Below are 20,596 nucleotides of genomic sequence, written 5' to 3'. Positions count from 1 at the left end.
CGGGGACTGCTAGGAGGTCCGCTTGGGGTCGCCGAGGAGCAGACCGCGCCCCCCAGCGCCGGGCGGTCTCGCGGCAGGACCCCCGCAGCACTAGGCCAGAACCTCGCAGGCCCCCATCGCACTTCCGGCCGCTTCACCCCGCCCACCCAGCGACTCCGGATCCTCTCCCTGGCCTCGCTCTACCCGCCTCGCGTTCGCTCCGGGCTGCCCCTCTGCTCTGCGGCGGTCTGGCTTCCCCGACGTGTTTTGTTTGCGACGCTGTCGTGTATCAGCGCGCTTTACGGCCGTGGGGGACGGGGCGAGCCGGCGCCAGGGCCACTCCGGCCGGGGAGCAGGGCAGGCGGACGAGGTTGATGCCCGGTGGCGGGGTGAGCGCGGCGTCTGGCCGGCTACTCACCGCCGCGGAGCAAAGGGGTGCCCGGGAAGCGGCGGGGTCGGCGTCCAGGAGCGGCCCGGGAGGCTCCGGCTCCGGCGGCGGGGGCAGAGGCGGAGCAGGCGGCCCCGGGCCGGGCAGTGGAGGCCCGGGGGGGCCCGCGGGCAGGATGAGCCTGACCCCGAAGGAGCTCTCGAGCCTGCTGAGCATCATCTCGGAGGAGGCGGGCGGCGGCAGCACCTTCGAGGGCCTGTCCACCGCCTTCCACCACTACTTCAGCAAGGCCGACCACTTCCGCCTGGGCTCGGTGCTCGTCATGCTGCTGCAGCAGCCGGACCTGCTGCCCAGCGCGGCGCAACGCCTCACCGCGCTCTACCTGCTCTGGGAGATGTACCGCACGGAGCCGCTCGCCGCCAACCCCTTTGCCGCCAGCTTCGCGCACCTGCTCAACCCGGCGCCGCCAGCCCGCGGCGGCCAGGAGCCCGACAGGCCGCCGCTCTCAGGTACGCCCGAGGCGCGCCGCCCCTCGCCCGGGCGGCCCCTCCCCCCCGAAGCCAGGTGTGCGCTGTGGCTAGATGGGGCACTTTCCGCCTGCGCTTGTGCGAGAGTTCATCCGCAAGTGAAATGGTCTCCTTTTGAAATGATCTAATTCCCCTCCCCCCGCGAAGTATGGAGAAGTGGTAGCTTAATTACAGATTCAGGGCACCGCAAGTTATTCCTCTCCACTGTACGGGCCGTCAAATCACGCAGCTGAGTGGGGCTTAACAGTTTCAGCAACTCATTCACACTTCGTTACTGTAGAGCACGTCTGAGGTGTGTGACGAAAGACACTCTGCTCCCGGTTTTAAGTCACAGTCGAGTAACTAGAAGTCGTTCAGAACCCGAAGAAGTTGTTAGGCGGAAATAGACATTAAATGGTGTTTAAGGACTTTGCAGCCACCTTCGTTGGTCTGATGCGTGTCCCTGGATGATGTGATGGGGGAGAGGATAGAAGGTAGTCTCGAGTTCACGGCCTAAGTTAGAAAACGCATGACTACTGGACGTTATGTAAAATGTGTATTGTGCAGTATTGTTGAGATCAGATCAGTGGGTTTCATTCGAGGCTGACTTTTTTTTTTTTTCTTTTTAATAACTCAGATTCTTCATGAGACTTGACTTTGGGAGAAGACTCTGAGCCAGGAAAGGAGAAGGGCACTGAAGGGATGGTGATTAGTGATAGGGGTACCTGGAAAACTAAGACAAAGACCAGTGTACTGGGGGAAGTAGGTAGAAGTGGGGAACAGTTTGATCTCACAGTACTAAATCAGTGGGAAAAAGAGCACTGTATAGATAGGGGCCACTATACAGAGAGATAAAAGGTGGAGGCAGTGGATTTTGAGATAATACCAAGTTTTTCATTAGCACAGGAGGACTTCTACCTTGTAAGCTAGTTGGTGTTCATGCTTGGCATCCCCTTTGATCTAAAGCATCTTCTGGTTGGTTTCCTGCACTGCTCTTATGTAAGAGGGGCAAACCTCGTGTTGGAGAAGATGCCCTTATGGTACTAGTACTGAACTAGGCTTTCAGGAAGTTTGAGAATGCCCAGAAAGTAATGGAACGTAGCATGGGAGGTCAAAACCCACCATCCTAGGGGGCCCTTAGCAGAGAATGGGGACAGTGTGGGATTTACTCAGAGAACTGTTTGAATTCTGAAGGCCAGGTTAAGCAAAAGGAGGATGACTTGTGGTCATTCTCAAATGCCGGGAGTCTAAACCTAGATTCAGACCATCGACTGCATTGTAAACAAATTTGCCAAGGAAGGACTCCATGGATAGTTATTTTACCTCTCTGTGCCTCCGTTTCTTTGTTTATAAAATGCAGATAATAATAATTCCAAGCTGATAGGGTTATCATGAGGAATAAAAGTATTTATAATAATTCTTAACCATTATTATCCTTACTTTCGTTAAATAGAAAACAGAATATCAACATCAAAGGCTTGTATCGTATGTCTAGAGTGAGCATCTAATGGATATATATATATATATTTTTTTTTTTTTTTTTTTAAAGATTTTATTTATTTCACAGAGACACAGCAAGAGAGGGAACACAAGCAGGGGGAGTGGGAGAGGGAGAAGCAGGCTTCCCGCTGAGCAGGGAGCCCGATGTGGGGCTTGATCCCAGGACCCTGGGATCATGACCTGAGCCGAAGGCAGACGCTTAACGACTGAGCCACCCAGGCGCCCATGGATATATTTTTAAAGTTTTTCAGGTGATTCTGATGCAGAGCTAGGATTGAGAATGTATCTAGATGTAAATAAGACGGCTTCCCGGCACTCAAGAAGCTTGCATTCTGGTTGGGGAGACATAAATGTAGTCATAAGCCAATGTAGTAAGTGTTGTGCTAGATGTCACATACGAAATGCTTGGTGGCACAGATGAACAGCTACCTTTGTGGCTGGAGACATTCTCAGAGGGAGTAATGTTTTTGCTGGCTATTGATTAGAGATGGGGTGGGGGGTTGTGAGGGAAGTGTGTGGCCCTGTCAGGTATTCTTAAAGAACTGGGTATATTGGATGTTTTGAAATCAGGAATTCGAGAACCTGGGAGATTTTGTGCAACTGGAGTGTAGGATATGTGGGTTAGAGGGGAGTTCAAGAGATGAGATTGGGAAAGTGGGTCAGGACTAGAGGATGAAGGGTCTTATAATGGTGCAGAATTTTGGGTTTAATTCTGTGTAAACAGGTTAAGTATGGTGAGCAGATTTGTACCTAGAAATATAACTGAGTGGTAAGTGGGAGTGTGGACTGTGGGTGATGGGTTGGTGGGCAGGAGTCAAAACTGGGAGCTGGGGAAATGAGGAAGGCTGGCCTGGAATCCTGGCGAGAGGGGAGGGTCGGGGAGGGGATGGAGATGAGGGAACAGAACCTAGCCACAATGCTGCTGTGGGATGGATGAGGCTTGGTGAGCAACTGAATGTGGGGCAGAAGGCAACAGCATTCAGCACTGTGGGAATTTTGTGGCTGCACTGTGCACTGAAGCGGGTATGAGATGTGTTTGTGCTGTGGATGCTTCCTCGTCTCTTCACCTGGTACAGTTGCTCACAGCAGCAGAGGAGAAAGAGAAGCATTTCTGAGCACTAGCTTTTTTATTTGTTTTTGCTTGCATGTGTAAGCTTTAGCCTTTGCATGTTGGAAACAAAGTTTTTAATAGTTAAGAAAAACTTAAGTTCCATTGATACTGCCACAAATCCGAGAATTTCAAATGGCATATTTAATTACATTTTCATAAATGTATGTATTTGGTTAACTGAAAATTATAATTTTGTCTTTATGTGAGTGGAGATGGCAAGTCGCAAATGCTAATTTTACCAGAGTCAAGTTAATTTTCCAAAAATAACCATTGGAGAAATTGTTATATGTTTTTGTTTACAGGATTTTTGCCTCCTATAACTCCACCAGAAAAGTTTTTTCTTTCCCAGCTGATGCTGGCACCCCCAAGAGAACTCTTCAAAAAGACACCCCGACAGATTGCATTGATGGACGTTGGAAACATGGGCCAATCTGTGGACATTAGTGGACTTCAGCTAGCCTTGGCTGGTAAGGAATTGGTGGTTTGGTATTCTTGTGTGGTAGCATTAGGCTTTTTTTTTTTTTTTTTTTTGAGGTTCTCCAGTTAAAATGAAGGTCTTTTTAACTGTGCTAAAACTTAGTAACTTCCATGAAAAACATAGCTTTAGTACTGGATCCTTGCTAATATGGCATATAAATTCATTCTGAGTTTTCACTTGAATTGATTGCTTTCCAATTTAAGAAGAATGCTGGATAAAATTTAGTAGGTTTAAAAAAATTTTCCTGATGTCAGTGCAATTTCTGTTAAAATCCCAACAATGTGTTTTGCAGACATAGAAAAACCCATCATAAAATTCATACAGAATCCCAAGGAACTCTGAATAGTCAAAATGATTTCTCTTGGCACCCTTGTTGAAAATTATTTGACCTTAAATGGAAGGGTTTATTTTTGGGCTTTCTATTCTATGATCATTGCTTTGTCTATATTCTACTTCCCCACGTTTGATTACTGTAGCTTTGTAGTAAGTTTTGAAGTCAGGATGTGTTCAACCTCCCGTGTCCTACGTTTCAGGATTGCTTGGGCACCTTCTGTGTTACACGTATAAATTAACAAGTGGGTTCTCTTGAAGCAAAAGCATGTTGTGGTAGAAAATAGAGGAACTTTCTTGACCTGGATGGTCAGACAGAGCCTCTCTGAGAAGGGTAGGTAAAGAGGCACCTTTCACTTGACTGCTCTGAGCAAAAATATGGATGAAATGGGTCTTATACCATTTGAGAGTGATTCATTAGGGAAATTCTAATACATAGGCAAAATTGTGAACCCTTGACCTTGTGATTGAGCTGCAGTATTAATTTTGACAGTTCCCCATCCTTCTTAGACTTAATGCATCTGTTACATTTGGTTTCTTATATAAGGTGACACTGTTCAATAAACTACTTTTTCCTTGGAGCATTCTGAACCTCTGAACCTCACTTTTTAACTCCTGGGTATCAACAGTATAACAATGATTATTTTATGAAACCAAGAGAAATCTTTTTTTTTTTTTTAAGACTTTATTTATTGTCAGGGAGAAAGAGAGAGAACAGCCGACAGAGGGAGAAGCAAGCTTCCGGCTGAGCAGGGAGCCCGATGTGGGACTCGATCCCAGCACCCTGGGATCATGACCTGAGCCGAAGGCAGACGCTTAACCAACTGAGCCACTCAGGCGTCCCAAGACAAATCTTTTTAAGACTTTTAAGACTGAAGGTACGCAGAAATACTCATTAGTCATTAGTGCTAGATACAATCTATTCACAGAAATAAAACAATGATTTTTTTTTTTTTTTTAAGATTTTTATTATTTCAGAGTGGGAGAGGGAGAAGCAGGCTTCCCGCTGAGCAGGGAGCTCGATGCGGGGCTCGATCCCAGGACTCTGGGATCATGACCTGAGCCGAAGGCAGACGCTTAACTGACTCAGCCACCTAGGCGCCCCAAAACAATGATTATTTCTTTAAAGATTGTATGAAAGCAGGGTACAGAGGTGACAAGCAGTTTCAGTCACCTTATCTTCAGAAGGGATATATATTCTGAGGGTTCTAGCTTTGTATTCAATAAAGTGAGAATCAGATCTGACCTCCCTTACAATGACTTGAGTTAGTCTCTCAAAGTTTTGAAGTATATCAAGCCCAGAAAGGAATATGTGCTAGAGTTAGTCTTTTTTTTTTTAAAGATTTTATTTATTTATTTGACAGAGAGAGACAGTGAGAGGGAACACAAGCAGGGGGAGTGGGAAAGAGAGAAGCAGGCTTCGTGCCGAGCAGGGAGCCCGATGCGGGGCTCGATCCCAGAACCCTGGGACCATGACCTGAGCTGAAGGCAGTCGCTTAACCAACTGAGCCACCCAGGCGCCCCGCTAGAGTTAGTCTTGAGAGAGCTTGGTAAAGTGGCTAAGCTTGCTGCTTGCTGTCCCCTACCCAGATTGAAGATGTCCCAATCCATTCATTTTTATAAGTACCAGGGGAAAAAAGTGATATACCTATCTTTTCTGGAGCTGGCTACCACAGATCACCTTTGCAGAGGCCTGCAATTCATGTCTTGTAGTAGGATCCATGGACCAGAGGTTATTTATGGAGGATGCAGTTTTTTTTAAAAAGATTTTATTTATTTATTTGACAGAGAGAGACACAGCAAGAGAGGGAACACAAGCAGGGGGAGAGGGAGAAGCAGAAGCAGACTCCCAGCGGAGCAGGGAGCCCGATATGGGGCTCGATCCCAGGACCCTGGGACCATGACCTGAGCTGAAGGCAAATGCTTAACGACTGAGCCACCCAGGCACCCTGCATTTTTTTAACTTTAAATAAACAAGCAGACAAGCTAAACAGAAGTAACCACAAGGGGCACTTTTACCCTGTTAACAATGTCAGTATTCATTTCAGAGGTTTTATTAAAAATTCCTGACAAACAACCTGCACTTACTAGTTTACCACACAGTGTGCCAATTTAAACATTTTTCTACATTTTGGTCAAGAGTATGTTAATTTTCTGTACTTTAGCAGTCAGAGAAAACAGCATCTCAGGATAATTTTAATTAGCATTTTTCCTATTAAATGAAGTGGGTTGAACATGTTATAGGTCTAAGGCATCTTTCATGTGTGGCCATTTTTCAATTGGATCGATGGTTTTTTATTAACACAGGTAGCTCTTTAAGGAATCAGGAATTTAGCCGTGTTTTCAAAATTACAAAATCTGAAATATGCAATTCATAAAACCTGCATATATTAAGGAATTATAAAGTGGCCCTTGAGCAACCATCATCTAGGTTAAGAAATGGAATAGTTTCAGGACCTAGAGGTTCCCTGTGTGTTTCTCTTACTAGCTGCTCTCCTTCTCCCCCATCACTAAGCTCACTTCTGTGGTAATCATTCATGATTTACTTTATAGCCCTCCCCTCTGTACATGCCTGTAGTTTAACTTTGGATGTTCTTAAACTTGGTGTATATGTGGAATCATACTGTGTTCTTTTGGGTGTTAGTTGTAAGGTGAATCCATGTTGATGAATTGTGGTGGCTTTTCATTGTTGTTGTGACATTCATACAATGGAATACCAAGTTCTGTATCCATTTTACTGTTGATGGACATAATGTTGCTATGAACATTCTGGTACATTCTTCTGGTGTACGTGTGTAAGTGTTTCTTGTAGAGAGAAAGATAAGCACATGTAACTTGACTAGCTAATGGCAGATTGTTTTCCAGAGTTGCTGTGCCATGTTTCATTCCCATTAGCAGTGTGCTACTTACTTGACATTCTCTGCATCTGATAATCTCAGGCTTAATTTTTGTCAACCTGGAGGGTGTGTAAGAGGGTGTGTAATAGTATCTTGTGTTTTGACTGACCCCCGCCCCCCCATGAGGTTGAACATCTTTTCAGGTGTTTATTGGCCATTCAAGCTTTCTTTTTTTTTTTTAAATAAAATGCTTGAAGTCAGCCCATTTTTTCTTTTTTAAAAAACTGATTTGTAGGAGTTGCTTTTTTTTTTTTTAAGATTTTATTTATTTACTTGACAGAGAGAGACAGTGAGAGCAGGAACACAAGCAGAGGGAGTGGGAGAGGGAGAAGCAGGCTTCCCGCTGAGCAGGGAGCCCGATGCAGGGCTCGATCCCAGGACCCTGGGATCATGACCTGAGCTGAAGGCAGATGCTTAACGACTGAGCCACTCAGGCGCCCCTGTAGGGGTTGCTTTTTAAAAAAAAAACTTCGGGGTGCCTGGGTGGCTCAGTCGTTAAGCGTCTGCCTTCAGCTCAGGTCATGGTCCCGGGGTCCTGGGATCGAGTCCCGCATCGGGTTCCTTGCTCAGTGGGAGGCCTGCTTCTCCCTCTCCCACTTCCCCTGCTTGTGTCCCCTCTCTCGCTGTGTCTCTCTGTCGAATAAATGAATAAAATCTTTAAAAAAAAAAAAAAATTGAAGTACAGTTGACATACAGTATTACGTTAGTTTCAGGTGTACAATATTAGTGATTTGACAGCTCTATGCATTTATTCAGTTACCACATTAAGTGTAGTTACCATCTCTTACCATACAAAGTTATGGTTTTAAAGATTTTATTTATTTGACAGACACAGCAAGAGAGGGAACACAAGCGGGGGGAGTGGGAGAGGGAGAAGCAGGCTTCCCGCTGAGCAGGGAGCCCCATGTGGGGCTCCATCCCAGGACCCTGAGATCATGACCTGAGCCAAAGGCAGACGCTTAACGACTGAGCCACCCAGGCGCCCCAAGTTATTGTATTATTAACAATATTACCTATGCTGTACTTTTCATTCTTATGATTTATTTGTAACTGGAAGTTTGTACCTCTTAATCCCCTTCACCTATTTTGCCCATCCTCCTGCCTCCCTCCCCTCTGGCAACCACCAGTTTGTTCTCTATTGAGGGGTCTCTTTCTGGTTTTTATTTGTTTTGTTTTGTTTTGTTAGATTCCACATAGATGTGAAATCATACAGTATTTGTCTTTCTGTGTTGGACTTCATTTAGCACAGTACGTTTTAGGTCCATCCATATCACAAATGGCAAGATTTCATTCTTTTTCTATATTCTTTTTCACAATATTCCATTGTGTGTGCATGTGTATATATATAGACCATTAAATGAATGTGGTTGAACATGTTATGAACATGTAACGAACATGTGGTTTAACACACCACATCTTTACCTATTCATTTATCGATGGACACTTAGGTTGCTTCCATATCTTGGTTATTATAAATAACGCTGCAATAAACATAAGGGTGCATATGTCCTTTTGAAGTAGTGTTTTTGTTTTCTTTGGGTAAATATCCAGAAGTGGAATTACTGGATCCTGTGGTACTTCTGTTTTTAGTTTTTGAGGAACCTCCATACTGTTTTCCAGAGAGGCTGCACCAGTTTACATTCTCACCAACAGTGCATAAGGGCTTCCTTCTCTTCACATCCTCACCAACACTTGATATTTGTTTTTTTCATGCTAGCTATTCTGACTGGTGTGAGGTGATATCTTACGATGGTTTTGATTTGCATTTCCCTGGTGATTAGTGATGTTGAAAATCTTTTCATGTGTCTGTCATCTGTATATCTTCTTTGGAGAAATGTCTGTTCTGGTCCTCTGTCCATTTTTAAATCTATTTTTTTTTTTTTTGGTGTTGTAGGAGTTCTTTATTTATTTTGGATATTAACCCCTTATCATATACATCATTAGCTTCTCCCATTCAGTAGGTTTTTGTTTTATGGTTTCCTTTGCTGTACAAAAGCTTTTATTTTGATGTAGCCCCAGTTTATTTTTGCTTTTGTTTCCCTTGCCTGGGGAGACTTATCCATAAATAAGTTGCCAAAGCCAATCTAAGAGTTTAGTGCCTATGTTTTATTTTAAAAATTTTATGGTTTTGGGGTGCCTGGGTGACTCAGTCTGTTAAGTGTCTGCATTTGGCTCAGGTCATGATCTCCAGGTCCTGGGATCAAGCTCCACCTCAGGCTCCCTGCTCAGCGGGGAGTCTGCTTCTCCCTCTCCCTGTGTGTGTGCACGTGCTCTCTCTCTCTCAAATAAATAAATAAAATCTTAAAAAGTTTTATGGTTTCAAGTCTTATGTGTAGTATTCTGAGTTTATTTTTGTGTATGGTATAAGTGGTCTAGTTTCATTCTTTTGCATGTAGGTGTCTAGTTTTCCCAGCACCATTTATTGAAGAAACTGTCTTCTCCCCCAATTGTATATTCTTACCTCCTTTATGGTAGATTAATTGGCCCTTTAAGCATGGGCTTATTTCTGGGCATTCTGTTCATTCATTGATCCATGTGTCTGTTTTGTCCCGATACTGTACTATTTCGATTACTATAGCTTAGTAGTAGTTTGAAATCCAAGACTCTGATACTTCCAGCTTTGTTCTTTCAAAAGATTGCTTTGGCTATTCAGGGATCTTTTGTGGTTCCATACAAATTTTAGGATTATCTGTTCTACTTCTGTGAAAAATGCTATCAGCATTTTGATAGGGATTGCATTGAATCTGTAGATTGCTTTACGTAGTATGGACATAGTAACAGTATTTGTCCTTCCAATCCATGAACATGGAATGTCTTTCCATTTCTTTGTGTCATCTTCAGTTTCTTTCCTCAGTATTTTAGTTTAGGTCTTTCAGCTTTTTAGTTAGAGTTATTCCTAGGTATCTTACTATTTTTAGTGTAGTTGTAAATGGGATTGTTTTCTTGACTTCTCTTTCCACTGCTTTGTTATTAGTGTATAGAAATGCAACAGATTTCTGCACGTTGATTTTGTATCCTGGAATTTATTTATCAGTTCTAGCAGTTTTTTGGTGGAGTCTTTTGGGTTTTCTCTATATAGTATCATGTCATCTGCAAATAGTAAAAGTTTTACTTCTTCCTTACCGGTCTTTTATTTATTTGTCTGACTGCTGTGGCTAGGACAGGACTGTGTTGAATAAAAACGGTGATAGTGGACATCCCTGTCTTGTTCCTGACCTTAGTGGGAAAGCTTTCAGCTTTTCACCATTGTGATGTTAGTTGTGGATTTATCATACATGGCCTTTATTATGCTGAGGTATGTTCCCTGTATACCCACATCGTTAAGGGTTTTTATCATGAACAGATGTTGAATTTTGTCAAATGCTTTTTCTACATCTATTGAGATGACCATATCCATTTTATCCTTTATTTTGTTAATGTGATATATCATGTTGGATATTTTGTGACTACTGAACCATCCTTGCAACCCAGGAATAAATTCCACTTGATCATTTATTTGTATTCTAATCTTATTTCCTTTCTTCTGCTGGTTTTAGGTTTTGGTCTTCTTTTTCTAGCTCATTTGGGTGTAAGGGTAGGTTGTTTGAGATTTTTCTTGCTTCTTGAGGGAGGCCTGTATTGCTAAACTTCCCTCTTGGAACCACTTTTCCTGCATCCCGAAGGTTTTGAACTCTTGTGTTTTCATTTTCATTTGTTTCCATGTACTTTTTAAAATTTCTTCTATTTCCTGGTTGACCCTTCCATTGTTTTGTAGTTTGTTACTTAATCTCCATGTATTTGTCTTTTCGTTTTTTTCATTGTGGTTGACTTCTAGTTTCCTAGTATTGTGGTCAAAAAAGATGCATGGTATGACTTCAGTCTTTCTGAACTTGTTTTGTGGGCTAATACGTAATCTATTCTGCAGAATTTTCCATGTGCGCTTGAAAAGAGTGTGTATTCTGTTTTAGGATGGAATGTTCCAAATATATCTGTTAAATCCATCCGTGTGTCATTCAAAGCCACTGTTTCCTTATTGATTTTCTGTTTAGATGATCTGTCCATTGATGGGAGTGGGGTGTTAAAGTCCCTTACTATTATGTATTACTGTCAATTTCTCCCTTTATGTCTGTTAATATTTGTTTTATATATTTGGGTGCTCCTCTGTTGGGTGCATAAATATTCACAATTGTTACATCTTCTTGTTGGATTGTCCCTGTTATGATTTTATAGTGTCTTTATCTTTTGTTACAGTCTATACACTTATTTAAGGTTTTTTAAAAATTTTATTTGAGAGAGAGTGCGTGTGCATGAGTGGAGGGAGGGGCAGAGGGAGAGTGACAGGGAGAAGCAGACTCCCCGCTGGGCACAGAGCCCGATGCGAGGCTCGATCCCAGGACCCTGAGATTATGACCTGAGCCCCGAGATCATTACCTGAGCCGAAGTCAGACGCTTAACCAACTGAGCCACCTAGGTTGCATTTAAGTAGGCTCCGTGCTCAACGTGGGGCTTGGACCCTGAGATCAAGAGTCCCACGCTTTACCAACTGAGCCAGCCAGACGCCCCTACAGTCTTTGTTTTAAAGTTTAGTTTGTCCAATGTAAGTATTGCCACCCAACTCTTTTTTTTTTTTCTTTCTCCCATCCACTTGCATGGACTATCTTTTTCCATACCTTCATTTCAGTGTGTCTTTGGGTCTGATGTTTGTGTCTCTTGTAGGAAGCATGTAAGTAGGTCTTGTCTTTTTATCCAGTCACCCTATGTCTTTTGATTTAAAAGTAAATGTGCATTTTAGTTCATTTACTTTTTAAGTATTCATTGATACGTACTTTTTGCCATTTTGTTAATTGTTTCCTGGTTCTTTTTGTAGTTCTCTTGATCTCTTCTCTTATGACTTGATGACTTTATGCTATGTTATGCTTGGGTTCCATTCTGTTTTTGTGAATCTATTAGAGGTTTTTGGTTGGTGGTTACTGAGGTCCATATAGAATATTCTTTGTATATACCAGTCTAAATTAAGCTGATGGTTGGATAAGTTTGAATACATTCTGAAAGCACTACATTTTAACTCCCCCACCCTGTTCCACATTTTACGTACATATTGTCCTATTTTACATCTTTTTATTTTGTGCCCTTTATCTAATTATTATAGATATAATTGATTTTACTATTTTTGTCTTTTAACCTTCATACTAGCTTTATAAGTTATTGATCCAGTACCTTTAGTATGTGTTTGCTTTTACTGAATTTTTTTTTCGTAATTTTCTTCTAATTATGGCTTTTTCTTTTCTGCTTACAGAAGTCCCTTTAACATTTCTTGTAAGGCTAGTTTAGTGGTGGCAAACTCCTTTAACTTTTGTTTGGTAAATTCTGTCTGTCCTTCAATTCTGAGTGATAACCTTGCTGGGGCAAGTACTCTTGATTGTGTTTATTCCCAGTACTTTGAATATATCATGCCACTCCCTTCTGGCCTGCAGTTTCTGCTGAAAAAACATCTGATAGCCTTATGGGGTTTCCCATGTAACTATGTGCTTTTCTCTTGCTGCCTTTAAGATTCTCTTTTTGACATTTTAATTATGTGTCTTGGTGTGGAGCTTCTTGGGTTCATCTTGTTTAGGGCTCTCTGCTTCCTGGACCTGGCTCTTTCCTTCCCTTGGTTAGGGAAGTTTTTAGTGATTATTTCTTCAAATAGTTTTCTGCCCCTTTCTTCTTTTGGGACTCCCTATAATGCAAACATTATGCTTGATGTTGTCACAGAATCCCCATTTAAAAATTTTTAACCTTTTTGCTGTTCAGCTTGGGTGCTTTCCATTAACCTGTCTTCCAGATCGCTGATCCTTTCTTCATCTGCTAATCTGTTGTTGATTCTCTAGTGTAGTTTTCATTTCAGTTATTATATTCTTCAACTTCGTTCTGAGTTCATTCACTTCTCTCAAGACTAGTGAGGATTTTTATGACCATTACCCAAACTCTTCATCAGGTAGATTGCTTACCTTGTTTCCTTTTAGTTCTTTTTCTGAGGTTTTATGTTGGTTTTTTCAGAACTTATTCCTGTCTCATTTTGTCTCTCTGTGTTTGTTTCTATATATTAGGTATGTCACTTACATCTCCTGGACTTGAAAGTAGTTGCCTTATGTAGAAAATGCCCTGAGGACCCCAGTACCTCAATCCTCCCTGGTCACCAGTACCAGGCACTGTAGAGGTATCCCCTGTGTGGGCTGTATGTACCTTCCTGTTGTGACTGGTCTGCAACAGCTAGGGGTGCTCTGATGCGTGGGACTGGCCCCCAGCACAACTGGCTGAGAGGCCTGACTGTAGCTGCCGCTGACTTGTTGGTGGGTGTTGTTAGCTCTTGGTGGATTTGTAGTTTTTGAAAAAAAAAAATTAAGAAAATATTTATATTGAATCTTGCCCTTTGTTTATATGTGTTGCAGACAGCTTTTCCCAGTTAGCAGCTTGTCTTTTCTTTCTCCTTGTGATACCCTCAATTTAAAAATGTCTCTTATTTTATCCTTTTTCAGAACGCCAGTCTGAATTGCCAACCCAAAGTAAGGCTAGCTTCCCTAGTATTCTCAGTGACCCAGACCCAGACTCTTCTAATTCTGGATTTGACAGCTCGGTTGCCTCTCAAATCACAGAAGCTTTAGTCAGTGGACCAAAGCCACCTATTGAAAGTAGGTATATATAATTTTATATACTTGGGTTTTATTTTACCAGCATCCTGAGACTTTTGCTTTTTTAAAACATGGTGTTATTTTTTGTTGCTCCCCCCTTTTTTTTGTTTTTTAAAGATTTTATTTATTTTCTGAGAGAGGGAGAGAGACTGCAAGAGAGGGAACATAAGCAGGGGAAGTGGGAAAGGGAGAAGCAGGCTTCCTGCCAAGCAGGGAGCCCGATGCGGGGCTCAATCCCAGGGCCTGGATTATGACCTGAGCTGAAGGCAGACACTTAACAAGTGAGCCACCCAGGCGCCCCTTTTGTTGCTCCTTAAACTTGCATTCAGTGAGAAATCTCCTAGGGTCTAGTAGAACATAGTAGAGATGGTCAGTAAAGTTAGTTTCTTCTTTAATAAAAGTATATACCAAGTTTTTTATTATCAGCATTCCTGAAGATATAAATTCCAGTTTTACTAAAATGAGTTTTTTGTAATGTATTTTTTCTTTTATAGTGCTATATTAATCTTATCACTCTCATTACCTTCTCCCTTATAAAGTTTTACTGATCTTACAGTTCTTATTTTACTTTAATTCAAAGAAAATACCTACTGAACTTGAAATAATACAGCTGCATCTTTTGGTTTCACGGGCTTTTATGTGGTTTTAATGATGAAGGCTTGCTTTATGCTTAGGAATAAGAAAATGTTCTCCAAATTACAGTGTTACCACGAGTTTAAAATTTACATGACTTTAATGTCATTATCAGATCTTCAGCATAGATGGGTTTAATATCTGAAGTCTCAGCCAGTCACAAGTGTGCCTGAAGGTCCATGGCACATTGATTTTTATTTAATACCTGCTTAGGCACAACTTTGTGTTGCATGAGCCACCAGAAAGGTATGTGAAAAGCAAATCAGTTAGATACTGAGTCTAGCTAAACATCAGGCATCTGTACCTTGCAGGAATATTTCCTTATCACATAAGTAGCGCTTCTCAGGAAGTGTTAAAAATTTTGTTTTTTTCCTATAAATGGTCTGAAAAGATGAGATACTAGTCCTGGTGATGTAAGTGAAGAATGAGTATAGTTTAAGATAAACTGATGATTCTTACCCAGAAAACCTTATCAATAAACTAATCTCAAATTTGGCATGGGCTAGGATCCATGATTGGGATAGGCCATCTTAAGCCCTGTGTGGAAACCAGAGTGAGGTCTGAAATTCGTTCAGCAAAAATCCCAGCCAGCATTTATTTTAGTGGGTTTATAACTTAGAGATAATCTTGTTTCACAAAAGTTGAGGTCTTGAGTCATTGCAATTTCCCATTGTACTTTTACTGTTTTATGAGAATGAATATGGGATTTGTGGATTTAGGGATTTATGATCTCCGGATTCATTTGGAAACATTAAAAGGCAGCTATAGTTTTCTGTTTCCTGCCATTTCATCTCCAGTTTGCCACCTCACGGTTATAAGATGCAAAGAAAAAAACCAGTACAAATAATAGTGGTCTCTGAGTAAAATAGTGGTAACCAAGAGTAGGATGAGATCAAATGGCATTTCATTTTTCCCATCAGAACTTTTACCAGTATGTGAAGTTGTATCCTTTGCTTCTGAGTGGTGATCATGCTTGAATTAAAAATTGTCAGATCATGGTGTAGTGCCTTTCTCTCTTGAAAAATAGATTTGGTCTCTAGCATAATAATAATGTTATTAGATCAGTGTTTCATTTTGTTGGTATTTTGAATAAAACCCTGACTTTCTTATATCATCTCTGCTTTGGATTTTGAAGTCTGAAAGTTTTATGTAGATGTGTATAGATGTTAGCTTACTGATAGAAGCAAACATTCCTGTTATCCTTACAGGCCATTTCCGCCCAGAGTTTATTCGTCCACCACCTCCACTCCATATTTGTGAAGATGAGCTGGCTTGGCTGAATCCAACAGAGCCTGACCATGCGATTCAATGGGACAAATCAATGTGTGTCAAGAACAGCACTGGAGTGGAGATCAAGCGAATAATGGCTAAAGCCTTCAAAAGCCCCTTATCTTCTCCTCAACAAACACAGGTATATATTTATTGTAAGCATTTTGTCCTTAATCCTCCACATGATAAGTGAACAATAAATGATCCTGTCAACAGGAGCCCTCAGCAGTAAGAAATGTTTTGGATCCAAGGAGTCTTGGATCTCTGGATCTTTGTTCTGCTTCTCCAGCCTTGGTCATTTTACTCTGGTGGGAGAAGATAGATCTCATGTTTTTGGCACATTCCATACATTGTTACATTTAAGCTGGACAGTAACTCTACTGAGGCTAAGTGAGATTATTAACATTTTAGAAAGGAGGGAAATGAGAGCCGGGGAAGGTAAACAAGCCTGTCACACAGCTGGTTAGTGGTGAATCTGAGACTGACAGTAGCCCCTGCTGCCCAAGTGTAGACTCCTCTGGGGGAAAGGCAAGGATACCTGGCGGGTGCTTTCTGTTTGAATCTTATCCAGCTTGCATATTTTCACATTAGAACTTGTGAGGACATATTGACCCTTCGAATCCAGTCTACCACCAAAATGTTATTTTTCAAAGTCAAATAGCTGTGTTTATAGTTCACTTTGTTTGCTAGGCCATCCTGAAACATAGTCCACTGTTGGTATTTGCAGGTAGGTAGGGGAAAGAGCATAGATAATTGGCAAGAAAAAGGACTTGTTTGGCAGAAATGTTTTTGACGATACCTATTTGAATTGCATAGTGTGAGCAGGACCAGAACGGTCTCGTCCTGCCACCTGAGGCACTGTGACTGTACAGAGAGCAGCTTTCCCTCTTCCCGTCCTGCTTCTCTCCTCAAGTATTTGTTCTCCACCTGGCGTGCTTCTCTGTTCTTTTCTGGGGAGCTGGTTGGGGTGGCAACTAAATTATTTTAGGTTCTAACAGATGACAGAAGAAGTCTACAAAGGAGTTAAGGATGATATTGTTACAATGCAGACAGTATTCTATCCAACCAGGCAGTACTGAGTCTGGTTTAACGCCCAGGACGGATCACTAGCGTGTTTATAAACAGTCTTTACAGTTCAGTTGTAAATTAAAAAATCAAGACATGATTTTAATGGTTTGAGGGAAGAAATTTATGAAGTTGGTTCAATGCAGACGATTTTATAGCTTGTTTTTACAGGCAGGACAGAGAATATTTGACTCAAGAACCTCTCTCTTCTTAAAAATTTGGTTGTATTTAGCTCTTGGGTGAGTTGGAAAAAGACCCCAAACTCGTTTATCATATTGGCCTCACTCCAGCCAAACTTCCTGACCTGGTGGAAAACAACCCTCTAGTTGCTATAGAAATGCTGCTGAAGTTAATGCAGTCAAGCCAGATCACAGAGTATTTTTCGGTCCTGGTCAACATGGACATGTCTTTGCATTCAATGGAAGTTGTAAATCGGTAAGTTTTTATACTCAATCAGGTGGGGGAGGGGCACGGGAGAATATAGATCCTGATTAAAAACTTGCAACAAATTGTAAGCTAAGGATTTTTTTTTTAAACCTTCTTGAAATTGTACTAAAGACTATATCCTTTTAAGCTAATCAGCTGGTCAGAAAAAGCCTGCCCGGAAGCCAGGTGATGACAAGTACGTGTATAGGAGAGTGTTCTTTTTGGGGTTGGGGAGGGAGGAAGCATGAGGTTTTCAACTTTATTTTCTGTTAGTGGCAAAACTGGTTAGCTGCTTGTTGAAAATATACTACTTCATTTCTGCATTCTCCTGCACAAGTCTTTCCCCTTTGTAGACTCACACTTCCTTCAGGGGCTTCCCTCTGCTCCAGTCCTTGGATTGACCTGCCTCTGAGTGCTTGCTGCTTCCCTTTCACTACATTCTTATAGCATTATTGTCTTCACCAGTATTTGGTATTTAGTCCAAGAATAACCACATCTTTTTGTCAGCATTATTCTTTCTAGAGAATAATTTCAAGGGCAAGGTCTGTTCCTTGTGCCCCCCACCCCAACCCATCCCCATCTCAAGTGACCATAGCACTGTTCCTCGGAGCAGTAGCTCCTCAGTGCCTTATGGAAAAAGGTTCTACAGGCAAATAAATTTAGAATTTCTTTTGGAAATTTATAGTGTATAGTTAGCATAGCATCCCTTTATATGAACATGGAATTCCTATCCCATCTTTTTGTTTTCCTTAAACATTCCACAGAATCCTTTGGAAAATACCAGCTTTTCTTTTCAAGACTCTAATATGCCACCATGCCTTCTCTCACATTCCATCCAGATCTCTATCAATCACCGTGTTCCTAAATATGCCACATTAATCCCAGATTCCAAGCTTTTCCTCTAATCATTCACTACGTTATTAGGAACACTTCTAGGTTTCAGTAAGCCATTTGACCTTTCAAGGCTTTTCCCATCTTTTCATTTACACTGCTGCTTACAAACCCATTTTTTAGCATTTAGTTATATAGTATACTATTTACTTACTAAACTATACCTTCTCAGATATACCACCTTCCATAGCACTTAGGTCTAATTGGGGTTTAGTAAATGTTACTTACTAGAGTGTGAAAACCATTAACTACAAAGTCTGATTCAACCCAAAACATACAGAAATGTGGTGTTCAAAAAAAATGAATAATTACCATGTGTAATGCCAAGTATGGACTTAAAAAATGGAAGTGTCCTTTATTAACAAGCAGGGTGACTCAGGCTTATTTGCATAAATATGTTTAAAACTAGGTAACTGATCATAAATCAGAAATTTTTACTAAATAACCATAAAATATAAAATTTCTCTTTGGTTAACAGTGTTTAACAGCCCTAACATTTTAACTTTATGAAACAGACTAACTACAGCTGTTGATCTACCTCCTGAATTTATTCACCTTTATATATCAAATTGCATCTCTACTTGTGAACAAATTAAGGATAAATACATGCAGGTAAGTAACAGAAAGTTTTGTAAATTTTATAAATACCTGCCAAGAAAATGGGTACAATAAATTTATTTTTTTTGTTTTGTTTTTTCCAGAATCGTTTGGTGCGTCTTGTGTGTGTCTTTCTCCAGTCCTTGATCCGTAACAAAATTATTAATGTGCAGGACTTGTTTATAGAAGTGCAGGCATTCTGTATTGAATTCAGTAGGATACGAGAAGCTGCTGGCCTTTTCCGGTTGTTGAAGACATTGGATACTGGAGAAACACCTTCTGAGACCAAAATGTCAAAATAATACCTCATCAGAACCACCACATTAATTGTTCAGCTGTATTGTGACTTAATTTTTAAAACTGTTAGAACCTTCAGTGGATTGCTTGGCCTATGCATATAAACACCACTTTATCTACTTAAAGCAAAATTTTTCCTTTCCTGGAGGACTTTTTCCTTGAGATGGATTTTTGGTAAGACTTGGAAAATGTGGGTCTTGCAGATGATTAGGAGTAACGGTTATCCACAAAAAGTTACTGCAAACAAGTAGATGAGGTCTTTAGCACTGCAGAGCAGAGTGCCTGTTTTTAAAACACAAGTTACAGGCTACTGATAAATCAAGAATCCAGTTTTCTTAAGGTTCTAATATTAAAAGTATTTAATGACAGTATATGAAGACATATCTTAAGAATTTGTCATACTGCCCTTGAGATGGAATCAGCTGAATGTTTTTGAATTAAGTGGCAAACAGAAGCTTGGCCCTTGAACCCATTTGTGCGTATAGCCCCTAATTTCTCATTAAGCACAGTCTGACCCAAGGACATGCTTCTAACTTGATCCTTTCTTGTCTTGGGGACTTAATAGACAACAAAATACATGCATTTCTTGGACCTCTTATAAACATGGGAACTCTTAGAAACCTTTTTTTGAGACTACAATAGCTGGTATAGTTTTTTTTTCCTCGAGATGTTAGTTCTTCAGTTATTAGTCTAAGATAGATATTTTTTTGTTTTAAGGAAAAGTATTTTAGTCCACGCTTTGGGAGATAATATCACCACTGAGGAACTGTCATGTAAAACCTCTTCCTGAGTGGGAACTGTACCTGCTGCCTGTGGTGGGGCACATGGCCTGTTTGTGACATAGGAGAATAAGGTGGCATCATGTGGGCTGTTACCCCTCACTTAACTTTGGACAACAGTGCCTTACATTAAAGTTTTTTATGAACTGTATTATCTGATCTGTTTTTTTACTTGAAGAAACCATGAAAAATTCCTCATTTATTGAGGTACTTCCAAAGCATATTCTTTATAGGGAAATCATCTATTCAACAAGAATTACCTTCCAGTTTAACCTTCAGCAAAAGTTAAAACCACTAGGCTTGGTGTCCTTTAAAATGAGTACAAATAAGTTCCAATCCTGTAATATTGGCAAAAGAGCAGCACTCCCACTAGATTTATAAGAAATTCTGTATCTTAGCTATTTTTACGAAAATAAGGAGTTTGTAAATATATTTGCTTAAAGGAAAGAAGAACCCAAGCCAGTGTAACGAGGAATGCCTTTAAACATTCCAAAATTCTAACAACCTTGATTTCTGTCCATACCCAAGACATCATTGTTTTACATACTCGGTTTGGGAAAAGAAACCATTCATTATGCAGATACTTTTTGGAATGGCAAAGTTTGTACCACTGTGGAAGCAACCCAAATTCAGGCTCCAGAACCTATTGATTCTCTGATAACATGGAACGCATGGCCAATAGCACTGTAACTCATGCCTGAACAAAGCTTATCTAACATGTATTTTCTCTATAAGGCACTTCACAGCCTTCATGTGCTGAGAACAGTAGACAACACTATGCTTGGGGGCCATTTTAAACT

General features: G+C 41.0%; 2 protein-coding genes across 6 annotated transcripts in view; one reads left to right on the top strand and one right to left on the bottom strand.

The window, feature by feature from the left end:
* Window positions 1-235: 235 nt before the first annotated feature.
* CNOT11 (CCR4-NOT transcription complex subunit 11) lies at window positions 236-19,947 on the top strand. 2 transcript variants are annotated; one of them, XM_036087949.2, is made up of 7 exons: window positions 250-876; window positions 3,787-3,951; window positions 13,687-13,839; window positions 15,681-15,883; window positions 17,039-17,241; window positions 18,639-18,735; window positions 18,825-19,947. In XM_036087949.2, exons 1-7 carry the CDS (start codon window positions 354-356, stop codon window positions 19,020-19,022), a joined length of 1,542 nt encoding a protein of 513 aa, XP_035943842.1. In that variant the 5' UTR covers window positions 250-353; the 3' UTR covers window positions 19,023-19,947. The 2 variants fall into 2 exon arrangements, with proteins under 2 accessions (XP_035943843.1, XP_035943842.1); XM_036087950.2 differs by lacking the exon at window positions 13,687-13,839 and having other exon boundaries at window positions 236-876.
* Window positions 18,454-20,596, bottom strand: part of RNF149 (ring finger protein 149) — a 40,328-nt gene continuing 38,185 nt past the window's right edge. For 2 of the 4 annotated variants that reach the window (XM_078056783.1, XM_036087953.2), the window contains exon 10: window positions 18,454-18,999. The gene's annotated coding sequence lies outside the window, so the exon portion shown is untranslated. Of the gene's footprint in view, window positions 19,300-20,596 lie in introns of all 4 variants that reach the window. The other 2 variants (XM_078056784.1, XM_078056785.1) reach the window with 2 other exon arrangements.

This window comes from Halichoerus grypus, chromosome 10, assembly GCF_964656455.1.
Source record: "Halichoerus grypus chromosome 10, mHalGry1.hap1.1, whole genome shotgun sequence".
Classification (NCBI taxonomy): domain Eukaryota; kingdom Metazoa; phylum Chordata; class Mammalia; order Carnivora; family Phocidae; genus Halichoerus; species Halichoerus grypus.
This window is presented reverse-complemented; position numbering and strand designations above follow the sequence as displayed.